General features: G+C 38.9%; 1 protein-coding gene across 1 annotated transcript; it reads right to left on the reverse strand.

Annotated features, from left to right (window-relative positions):
* Nucleotides 1-1,402: 1,402 nt before the first annotated feature.
* On the reverse strand, nucleotides 1,403-11,842 carry CA7 (carbonic anhydrase 7). Its single transcript, XM_049806796.1, has 7 exons — nucleotides 11,786-11,842; nucleotides 9,553-9,750; nucleotides 6,846-6,964; nucleotides 5,125-5,220; nucleotides 4,824-4,886; nucleotides 3,199-3,354; nucleotides 1,403-2,917 (listed from the first exon to the last, which is right to left on the reverse strand). The coding sequence occupies exons 1-7, from the start codon at nucleotides 11,823-11,825 to the stop codon at nucleotides 2,795-2,797; spliced, it is 795 nt and encodes a 264-aa protein (XP_049662753.1). The 5' UTR covers nucleotides 11,826-11,842; the 3' UTR covers nucleotides 1,403-2,794.
* Nucleotides 11,843-12,053: the final 211 nt, after the last annotated feature.

Genomic DNA, 12,053 nt, shown 5'->3' on the forward strand with positions numbered 1-12,053 from the left:
CCAGCTACTAGAAAGAAAACTAACTATCCAAGCTGAAACCAGCACATCTGTACATGCAAGTACCAAAATGTAGCTCAGATCAAAAGTGGAATTATTAAATAACAGAAGTCTGTACTGTTACAGTTAACATCTTCTGAGGGCTTCAAACCATACTATAAATATAGTACACAGTCCTTGGCTTTGATTATCCTCATCTCATGGACAACAAGATGAAATAATGTTGGTAAAAGAAATAAAGGTGTTCTTGCTATAAGGCTCTCGAGTTAACTATATTTCAACCAACATATTAACAAGTCAAGAATCTGTATAAGGAATACAAATGAATATGGTTCCTTGTACCTCCTCCAGAACATTATTACTAGAACTTTGCTAAATGAGAACAAATCACCAGTGAAGCTCTTCATACTACCCTTTCTGAAAAATAACTTAAATTGTTCCTCACCAAAAGACTTAAAATCACCAGTTTTATTGTTATTGGTTTTGCTATGTTTTTCTGGTAGACTGTATTCTCAGTTACAGGGAAAAGACAGTACAACAAAGCTTAATCTGACTAACTACTACACCTTCATCATACTGATTGCGTTATTCATAGAGTATACAGTAAAATTCACTATTTCGTATTATACTTGATATTTCTTCTTGCAGTTTGCTTTTATAATCTCAAAATAAATTAAGTGCACTAAATTGTAGAATGTAGTATATAGCTTTAAAACCACAGAAAATTTAAATATTTGTACTTTTTTATAGGATGACCAGGTTTTCAAGAAATAACAAAGAAAATAAAAGGCTTACTTTTATATTTTGTTTCACTATAGTAAAAATATATAAGGTTCTTTAATCCAACAACTCAGAAAAGCCCTGTAGCTAAGATAAAATTTATTTCTGAAGTAAGGTATAGTTTAGTTTCTCCCAGAAACTGAACACCTTGGGGGATTCAGCATTTAAAGCTCTTTATGACAGCTAAGCTTTTACAATAACCTTGCAAGCTAAACATTATCCTTCTGTTGTTCATGAGTAAACCACCCTTAAATAAGCTTAACTACTGTGTTCAAGGTCACAGAATGGACACATTCTGTGGATAAATTAGATTTTTATTTTATTAGACTGAGTGGTTGTAGCAGGGGAAAAAAAAACGAGACAAAGTTTTGAAGATAAGTTGAAGATATCAAACAGCATTTCTGTTAATGAAAGTCCAAGAAAAACAGTGCTGGAAATAGAGAGAGGTAGGTCTATTCAAAAATAAAAGGCAAAGGGATGCACACTTGATTTTAAAGTCTCATTTATTTAATTTGCTAAAGAAATTAAGATACATGAAATAGATTTTCTGCAATACCAGTTTGTATTACTAGCAAAGTTACATTCATAATAGCTAAAAACACTGCATTTAGTAATAATTTTCTCTTTCCTTTAGCATCTGCTATACAAGAATCTCACATTTAAAACAATGTTGAATTAGCCCTCACAACATCCCTGTGAGGTAGGTCAGTGTTACCCTCATTTTATAGAAGATGAAACTGAGGAACAGAAAACTTTAAGTCAGTGTACCAGAAAAACTTAGAAGAATTAGGTCTAGAATTCTAGTCTTCCATTCCTTGTACTGTGCTTCACGTTTAGTGTCTTTCTCCCCTCATGAAAAAGGAGAGCAGCCCATAATAGCTGCTGTTCGCCACCACTCCCCGCCCCCCCTCCCCGGGTAGTGACAGATAACATCACTGTATTTAGTACCGGATACACAAGTCTGAATTTTGCCACTAAGCTGCAGAAGCAGTAACACTAACACATGGCTTTTCTAAAGCAACTTTCTTTTCAAGTTGTAAAGTGACTCAGGACTGATGATCTGCAGGGAGAATCCCTGAGAGACTGTCATAGTGAGGGGATGATTTGTGCAACAACGCACATGCAGTGCAGTCAAGGTCTACCCATGTTAAGTCCCTAAAGTAAAGAAAATATCTACTTTCTTTAGGGCAGACAATGACAGAGGTCGTATTGCAGAGCAAACCACTTCACTGAGGTAGAATTTGAATAATTAAGAACCACAAAACACATACCTGAATTGTTATAGATGTTCTTTTCAAGAAAATTGTCAAGGGCATTATAGTTATGTATGCTGCATGGGCTAAACGAACAAACGTCTGAACAACACGGTGCAATAAAATGGCCTGCTTTTAAACACAGCATTTACATTGTTATTTTAAATTAGTTATATAAAATAGCATCTTAGAACAGTAACTTTAAAATATATATATGTAGTGCCTACTTGAGGTGAGTAAAGAACTTTTTTTCTAGTGCTACTCATGTGCACTGTCAGACAGCAAGAATACAGTGAAAGCAAGTCTTTAAATCAGACCGAGCTCAGCAAATACTAACAGGAGACCGGTAACAAAAACTTAAGTCCAATTTGTCCAAAATTCTTGACTACTGTTTCATCATGTATTAAATGAGACAATTAGAAGTTGTGGCCACCAGTGCTAGTAGATCACTACATAATTTCCTGTATTATATTAGGCGGGATTTTAATTTCATCTTAGTTTTTAGAGTTTCAGGTCTTGGAGAACATTCTAGTTTACTTGACTATCCCTTATATTAAAAAGTACTAGTTAAAAAGATCCCATTTCTCAAAAGAATAAGCAATTCAGACAAAATATAAAATCAAAAGATTGTCCCCCTCCAAGTAGAGCATTCATGGAAATGGCTATCTTGCGTGTTCCATGAACAATCTGAAGACCAGAGTTTCTGTCTGTAGTATCTCAGATGTGGAAGCTCTTGGATATCTCAGGGCCATTATCAGTTTTCTTCAGGCCTTGAAGGAAGCTCGAACTACTCTCCCCTTAAGAGGCTGAGGTGGGCGAAAATTATTCACCATTTGGATCCTCTGGTCTTCCTCACTGGTGAAGAGCAGCATGCGGAATTTCTCCAGCTGTAAATTCAGGTGAAATAATTTACTGCTTAACAGGACAAACAATGTTTTTTAGAAAAGGACCAAAGGAAAGTATTCAGTACATTTTAATCTGTTAATAGAACAGTTTCAAAGAAAGATCCTAGAGAGTATTAACAGAAAAAACAGAAGCCCTGATTATTCAACAGGCTGATTATTCACAGGCTAATTGTCTTAACTTAGCCTCATTGCAAATCAAAACAGTCACTGCCTGTTTATCCAGTGTTGAATCCTACAAGAACTGTGAGTTATCAAAACTTTACCTGTTTCTCAGAAATTCTGATGGGTTCTTTCAGCACTATCCATGTTACACTCTCATTAAGGGGAGGTGTTGTCAAAGAACCAAGGTATGTCCAATAATCTAGACTCAAAGGCAGGAGACATTTGGGGTTGAAGCTTCTAAATTGAGCTTTTGTTCCCTGGGGAGGAAAAAAAAAATAAAAAATCAATACTTGAAATTTATCTTTTTTCTTTTAAGTGCAGGCTAAAGAACTCTTTGAAAGAGAAAAAAATGCTAATGTAATATTAAGAAGTAGGGGAAAGGAAAAGTCAATAAAAGCTTGGCTGCCTTATAAAAACTGTTATCTGAGAGTAACATGGCAAGTGTGATGCCTGCTGCTGGCTTACTGGACTTTGAGTTCTTGCCCCATTGCCTCTACCAAAGTTCAGCTCTTGTCACAAAAGGTCTAAAAATAATGCAGGAAGTGTATTCTGTATATAGTGTTCAGTATGGGCTATGAGTAGTATCATGGGAAAATTCCTTGTCTCATTACTTGCTATTTTCTATGCTATGCTATTCTATTTGAGTAGAAAATTTGAAACTATGGAAAACTTGGCCTCAAACTGTCATTGTCTGCTAGGAAAAATATTGGCTTTAAAAAAAATATCAAATGTTCAAGTCTAAAATTAGAGGAAGGTAGATCAACAAAAAGACCAGTAGAAATAGAAGGAGGTGCTACCTAACGTAGTAGCACAGTCTAGGGCAGTATTTTTCAGCCTGTAGGAGTATCTGAAAGGTACTTAGTCACTCAGAAAGCACTTGTCCAACTGTCTGTAAAATTGCACATAAGGAACAGAATGAGCAGCTTATTGCCAGTGCTTACCCCCCAAACCTGCAGACCTTCCACCACTACAACTGAGGGATAACTATTTCTTTTCTGCAAGCAGAAGAAATCACTTAAACATCAAAGTATCAGTGTATCTTCAGCCTACATGTTGCTATGTAACTGCCTTAATTTCCCTTCTTCCACAAGCATGTACAGAGGAGCAAGAAGTAATATGCCCACTGAAGTATTAGATATAGTTTATTTTACATATTAGAACTTATGCTTGTTATAGAATGCATTAACCTCATGTAAATCCAGGAAGGATAACATTTGTAGTTGTCTGATCAGTCTGCACTTGAGAAAGTGCAGTAGGTATCAATCTTCAGCAAAGCTCTGAGATACAACTGGTTAAAGACCACCTTCAGGTACCACTGTAAGAATAGACTAGCTCAGGACCTCATTAAGATTGTCCTCTGACAGAGCTTTCCAGCAGAAGATAGACAGCCAGCTTTGACTTGTTCAGGCTAGGCTCAATAGAAAAGGATTATTTTGCTGAGTGTAAGAGCTGAACCTGAAGGGTCATGAGGCTTTTGATTTTAGATACTCTGGGAAAGGTAGAACCTCAGAATGACCAGCAGGGTCAGCATAACCTTGGGAGGCACCAGAGATCAGGCAAATAAAATGAACTTTGGAGGGGAAGAGGAGAATACAACTACAGTGATGTTCTAATGATGGGAGGATTTGTGGTGGGTAATTTTCCATTTTTGTCTCAAACACATATATGAACTTGACTTTTAAAGGATATGCCATAAACAATTAAATTTAAAGAGCTTAAAACTTACTTTAAATTTTACCATGTACAAAGCATCAGTGAGTCTGTTCATATTGACATGCTCTTTCCCAATCTAAAATAATAGAATAGACAGGTTAAATAAAAACAACTGTAATTATGATTTGAATAGGTGTTTTCTTATCTGAATCTCAACATTCCTACTTAAATTTAACAGCAATTTGCAATGAGTTACTGCTTCCAGTAAGTCATCTGTTTTCCTTAAGCACTTCTTAAATATGTGGCTTAGTTCTAAAACACTTGACAGCATAATGCTTTTCATCATGTAAACATGCTATTTTTGTGATTTTTACCTCCAAGAAAACACCAACTACTGCCAAGCCATCTGGAGCTGCTGCTGCTTCTCCAAATGTTGCATATTTTCTGGCATTCCAGTGAACTAAGTGGAGCTTTAAAGAAAAACAACAAATAAGAATTAAACAAATTAGTGATAGAAGCTGTGAACATAGGTTGTCTCATGTTAACAGGCACTAACAGTTGTTCAAAACAGCATGTACATTTTGCTTCAAAGGCATCTTAGGAAAGATGAGAAGTTCAGTCCTTTGGACCAGCCCATAAGCATGGGTAGACACTAAAAAAAGTTTATCTATATATCAGCCTGTATTGGGTTTGCACGGCAAGGTTTTGGTAGCAGGGGGGCTACAGGGGTGTCTTCTGTGAGAAGGCGCTAGAGGCTTCTCCTACATCCAGCAGAGCCAATGCCAGCTGGCTCCAAGACAGACCCACCACTGGCCAAGGCTGAGCCCATCAGGGGTGGTGGTAGCATGATAACGTATTTAAGAAGCGGGGGGACAACTGCACAACTGCAGCCAGAGAAAGGAGTAAGAATGTGAGAGAAACAACTCCGCAGACACCAAAGTGAAGGAGGGAGAGGAGATGCTCCAGGCGCCGGAGCAGATTCCCCTGCAGCCCGTGGGAGACCATGGTGAGGCAGGCTGTCCCCCTGCAGTCCAGGGAGGTCCATGGTGGAGCAGATATCCACCTGCAGCCTGGGGAGGACCCCATGCCAGAGCAGGGGGGTCCCAAAAGAAGGCTGTGACCCTGCAGGGGACCCACACTGGAGAAGTCTGTGCCTGAAGGACTGCACCCCATGGAAGGGACCCACACTGGCGCAGTTTGTGAAGAACTACAGCCTGTGGGAAGGACTCATATTAGATAAGTTTGTGGAGAACTGTCTCCTATGGGAGGGACCCCATGGTGGAGCAGGGAAGAGTGTGAGGAATCCTCCCCCTGAGGAGGAAGGAGCAGAAGAGACAATGTGTGATGAATTGACCCCAACCCCCATTCCCCAACCCCCTGCCCCACTGCTGTGGAGGAGGTAGAAAAAAATCAGGAGTGGAGATCAGCCTGGGAAGAAGGGAGGGGTGGGGGGGAAGGTGTTTTTTTTTTTTTTAAGATTTGGTTTTATTTCTCATTATCCTACTCCAATTTGATTGGTAATAAATTAAATTCATTTTCCCCAAGTCACACCTATTTTGCCTGTGACAGTAATTGGCAAGTGATCTCTTCCCTGTCCTTATTTCAACCCATGAACCTTTCATTATATTTTCTCTCCCCTGTCCAATTGAGGAGGGGGAGTGATAGAGCAGCTTTGGTGGGCACTTGGCATCCAGCCAGGGTCAACCCACCACACAGCCTTAATTTGAAACAAATCAGGCATTAACCTGTGACCTAACTTCCCTGGTACAGGCCTTCATCCCATGAAGCACTATGGTCTAGTACTCATTGGTAGATTCCAGGATGCTAAGCTAATGTAGTATTTGGGATAGAATGTGCTGGGAAAGGCCTGGGCCTTGTCCTAGCTTTGCAGAACTTTCTCAAGAGTCCCCAGATGAAGCCATTTCTAAGCTATGGATAGCACCAGCATGGTCATTTAATTCTCATTGAAGTCTGTGCTGACCTAACCATGGTGAATAAGCAATCAGAATCCTAAGGGACATCCAGTCCCCACTGCAAAGTCATTTGTCAACAGCTTTTGCATGAATTAATCCCATCTGTAAAAACACATTGTTACCTCACAGGGAAAAGGTTTGCCATCTATTGTATGCTCCGATCCCTGGCTGTGCTTTGTCCCCCAGTGAAAGTGAAACTGCTTTAGTCGAAATGGATTCTCAAAGGGACCACCACTGATTGCTAGGCAGGAGAAGAAAAAAAAAAAAAAAAAAAAAAAGAAAAATCTTAAGCATTGTGGCTTTTTACCTTCCTGTGAGTAAAAACTAACCACTTGTGGCACAACAGTGGAAAAAAGCCAGCAGCATCCCCAGTTGCCAATATGAAAGATATGCATCATCCAGACATTTAGAAGGGTTGATTTTGTAATGGAAAGCACCTGAATGCATGTAAAAATTTAAATTAAAAACATTGAGTAGCTACTTGTACAGAATTCTGAAGCTTTTTTGAAAGACTATATTTGACATATGAAGATATGGTAGCCATTATTATGGTTATGCTTTTCCTGTAAAACACAAAAAATCCAAGTTGTATATTAAAAAATAAATCACAATTTGAAACTCATGTACCTAAAATATTTTTGACAGTGCTACTTGAGATTTTGTGCAAGAGTGTAGATAGCTGAACTGTGTACCTGATAATCAAGGTAATTTCCTCTTTAGAGTGCCTTTACTTCTAGTGGAGTTTACCTATACTCTGTTTCCTTTAAATACCTGATCCCATAAAAGAGGTAATATAATAGCTTGTACTTTACATGACACCATTCAGAATCTCAAATCACCTTATAAAGATGAGGAAATGCTACAGAGAAACTTCACGCATCATTTAGAAATAACACTTAAGAACAGATGAATATTTAAGATGCCATGTATAGAAGATACTTTATCAACAGCATCAGTAATCCTCCTGTAACTTTATATGGCACTAAATCAAATAAATTTTGCCCAACAGACAAGAAAACCTGATCAGTCTTATATACAGAAACTTAAAATTACATTTAGTATCTGTAAAGTACTTATCCTCAGTGTAATCCATATAATTTTATTTAAAAAATTAAAGCTGGGGCTTACACAGTGCTACCACATGTGCATAGCTCCAGCTGGCTTTTATGCAGGAAACTGGCCTTGCCAAAGCAAAGGTTTTAGTATTAAGAATATAAGTATCTCCTAGTATGTTTTTCTGAACTTAGCAATGGAATGCATCACCTGTCTCAAATATTATTTTTAAGTAATCTAGCTATGATGGGTTACTGTCAAAATTCTGTTGTGCCATTTATGCAGAGCTGTGAGTCACTAGATCTATTTCAACACACTAAAAACACTTTAAACCACGTTTTCCACTCCTAGCAGTCTTCCTTGAAAGCATTATTAAAACAAGGCGTTTGCTTAGTGTAGAAAGGGCAGAGGTCCTAATTCCTGCGTGTGCTCCGAGTCTGTATCTCTAAATGCAGAGTAATAGATGATGTTCTTAAACTTCTAAAGCTGGTTAAAGTTCACTGTTATGTAGATATAGTTCAGCTTAGAATTGCATGAAAGTAGTTGGCAAGCTGAGATAACACTTCCAGATATATTTTACAAATTCTCTTTGTAGGGTAACATGCTTAAAGGATCTGTGTAGTAAGATTTTGGAAAGCGCACATCTGGTCTTCAGATTCAGTAAAGATGCTCAAAAACATGACCCTTCAATTGGGCAGTTTCTTAGATTCATTCCAGAAGAGAAATTTTTAAACAAAATGGCTGGAATCTTAACCCCCAGCCCTTATTTCAAAGTGTTACAAGCACAGACAAGTCACTTCACAGAAAAAGTAACTTGTTTTGAGTATCTAGGGTACCCTATGTAGCGAGAATCAATAAACACACCCAAATGGAAGACAAAAATCAGCTCAGAGGTTTAAAAATTGTTCAGTTGTTTGTGGGGTTGGTTTGTTTGTTTTAAATGCACTCTTTCGATTTCCCAGCTACTTTATCATCTCCATTTGAATGCTCTTCCCCTACTCCCCAGATGTAAAAGCAAGGTCTACCATGGAAGTAGAATTAGCAGCAGTAATCAATCACTTAAAGCATGTATATTCTCTGCCAAGAGCTGAGACAAGAATAATATACAACTGCAGATAGTCCAACATCCACAAGCTGCTACCAACTCAGAATTCTATAATTTCTGTAGAAACTGAACTGCTATGAGGCAGGGAGGAAAGAAAAAAATGCAAGGTAACAGTGACCGGTCCAGATAGTCAACATACCGAGTTGTATGATTATGGCTAGGCTGTATGACCTGATCTCTGGTAATCCTCTTCTCTTCCTTACCCCTGTGGATGGACACTGGGCAGTGAGGCAAACAGACCTGGCATGTGCGTTAGCATCTTTGGTTTGGATGATCATGGCAACAGGGCAGTGAGGACTGTACATACCTACTCTACATGCTGGATGTGGTCTAAAAGTGTGGGAGAGATGCATGGATTCCCTGTCTAGCAAACTGACAACCCCGATTTAAAAGAGAAGCACTGCAAACAAACTTCTGATTTTTGTGATGCAAGAGCTTTTCCTAATGCAGAAACACTATTCTGCTGTGCAATATGGCATTGCTAGAGAGACTCAAGTGACAAGAAATGTGAGGCTCAAGAACACAAAATATAAAGGGCTCTGGTCATATGTCTTGTTCTGAACTGAAATTATACATCATACAACGTATACTATACAGGATGTACTTAATTGTTTCCCCTCACTAAGTCACAAAATGGTATTCCACATTAGTTGGCTGTGTGTTAGTCTCACCTGTCTTGTCATCAGTATCTTCAAACTCAACCATAACTGAATGGCCATTGTTGGAGATGTTGAGAGATGTACATGATTCATAGGAGATAATAAGTGGCTTCAGATTAGGGTCATAAACTGCTCTTGCAGAAACTATATCAATAGGTGACTGGCGGTTCCCTTGGGCAATAGGATAAGATTTGTGCCACTCTGAAGGTCCTTCAAAAGGAAAGAAAGGAAAGCACCATTATTTTGTTCCTACTAAACACAAGATAATCATTGCAGGTTTTCATGAGACTTGAAGTAAAGCTTGCTGAGCAGGAGTGACTCGAAAGTTTGGTATTTGAGAAGTCCACTTAAGTTCTAAGCTGGTGTGTTTTTATTAGTCCAAAGAGGCTGCAACAAGGTGAGGGATTCAAATATCTTGAACAAAACACACTGAGGAAATCACAGCACATCAACAGACTGCTGTATCTTCAGTTACTTGTGCTACTAATTTTCTGCCGAGTTTGTAGTTACATTGCTAAGGTATCTGAAAACCTTCCAAGGTGGGTGCAGATGTAAACACACTTGCATGCGCACATACACTCCCCCAAAGAAACAGCATTTAATTCTTCCTGGGAAAGATAGTGTAAAAGCTCCAGTGATTCAAATTAGATGCAGATGACTCAATCTCTTAGCTACTGACTATGCAGTTATTTTTAAAACCATTTTATGACTGCAGTAAATCTTTGAGGCAGCTTCATTCTTCACTCATGCCCATTATGGTATCTCTCTACCCTGAGTGAAGTGTACATTGTGATAATTAACATTTTTGGACTTCCTGACCCCAGTAGAGTGGGGAGAAACACCAATTTAATAACACAGCTCTCTACTGCCAGAGCTGGAACATTCTTATCCCGTTTGAGATAACAAAACCTTATCTGTATCAAAGAAATGCTTATTCTTGCAACTTCTTTTTCTACTTTGGTATGGTAGTGCAAGAAGTAATTAAATTCTTCTACTGCTTATGTTCCTAAAGTATTAACAGTAACAATTTTATTTTAAGATTCTCAAGAGGCACATTTTTAATTGTGGCATTCTCACATACTTTCACAAGTGGAAACTGTTTTAATCAAGCACAGGTAGTTACCCTCCTTGAGTTTATGTAACAAAACCACTGATCCATTATACTCATTTGTCTCTGGCATTTTCTGAAAAGCCGATCTTACAGAATATCTTTTCTCAGCCTGCCTATAAAGCAGATTTAGTATTTAAATGCTGTTACACAAGCCTAGGCAATATAATTTGTCTCTTATAAGCTTCATAAGAATATGCATGGCTTTATTACTACTAATACGCCCAAACACATAGCACTACCTACTAGCACTAACCAGCTTCACTTAGAATTCAGACTTGCTTTGGGACTCACAGAAACTAAAATAATTGCTGTTAAGAGAGAGAGACTGGCTCCTGAAGGTTATGCGAAAGACTCTTGTTGGACACTCAGCAGGTAAAATAGTTGCTGTCAGAAGAGGGAGACTCCTGAAAGTTATGCAAAAGACTGTCGTATTGGACAACAGCAGTCACTCATCCATCTTTCTCTGTAAAGGATACAGGTGCTATAATACGCTATTATAGGAATCTTTCAGTAGCTTCACATATCCTCTCACTCTGTGACACACATTCTTGGAGGTGGGAAGCAAAGGAGGATGACTAAATTAAAAACTGTCAAATCATAAAGCATAAATTGTTCTATAAGAGATTTCTGATACTGATCTGTACAATTTATTGATGTTCTAGAAATATATAACATAGACCGTATTTTATTCACTTCTGTGGAAGCCTAGATATCACATTTCAACAGCCGCACAGGATCAGAAGATCTATTACTGCTCTACTAAATCTTCTTTACTTAAAAGAATTTGCTTTTGGAGAGACAGACACGGTTAATCCTTTTCATAACAGCTTTTGGGAAAAGGACCCATCTGTAATATCTGCAGCCTGAAAAAAACCACCCCACTCAGTACTGCTTCCCTCCTTTTAGGAGCATTGATTGCAACAAGGAAAGGCAGCAGGCTTAAGTTTGTGCATCTTTTGGTGCCACTTTCTGGGTGCTATTTATTATCAATAAGGTAATTAATTGCCTGCTGTATATGACCGATGCTTGCAGACATTGAAATGCAGGCAGCTCTGCAGGGCTCAGGCAACAGTTCTAGAAAGAAAACGAGTGGGGGAAGATAGAGAGATGCAGCGCAGAAATGCTATAACCTACCGTCATCCTGCCCATATCCCCAACCGTGGTGGCCAGTCATTATAGGGGAGCTGCACCCCGCTTTGCTCTCAGCTCTTTGATGGGGGCACGGCTGCTTACCTGCCTTTATAACGGCTCACCGTGGGATGGGGTCAGCCCCTTAAAGATACAGAGCAGCCAAAGCGAATCCTGCAGGACAGGGAAAGCACCGCGCTCCTCCTGCTCCCAGCGATGCCGCGCCTGCTGCTGCTCGCTCCGCTGGCTCGCTCAGCACGGGAGAGGGGAAATG

The sequence above is a fragment of the Accipiter gentilis genome, chromosome 7 (genome assembly GCF_929443795.1).
Source record: "Accipiter gentilis chromosome 7, bAccGen1.1, whole genome shotgun sequence".
Taxonomy (NCBI): domain Eukaryota; kingdom Metazoa; phylum Chordata; class Aves; order Accipitriformes; family Accipitridae; genus Astur; species Astur gentilis.

What these genes read in the sequence shown, in the direction of transcription:
- CA7 (XM_049806796.1), bottom strand. Translation starts at nt 11,825, where the DNA reads ATGACTGGCCACCACGGTTGGGGATATGGGCAGGATGACG. An exon ending in GCAAACCTTTTCCCTGTGAG is followed by an intron (nt 5,221 to 6,845) that starts GTAACAATGTGT and finishes TTTTCTTTAAAG; the next exon opens with CTCCACTTAGTTCACTGGAA. An exon ending in TGTACATGGTAAAATTTAAA is followed by an intron (nt 3,355 to 4,823) that starts GTAAGTTTTAAG and finishes TTTCCTCCCCAG; the next exon opens with GGAACAAAAGCTCAATTTAG.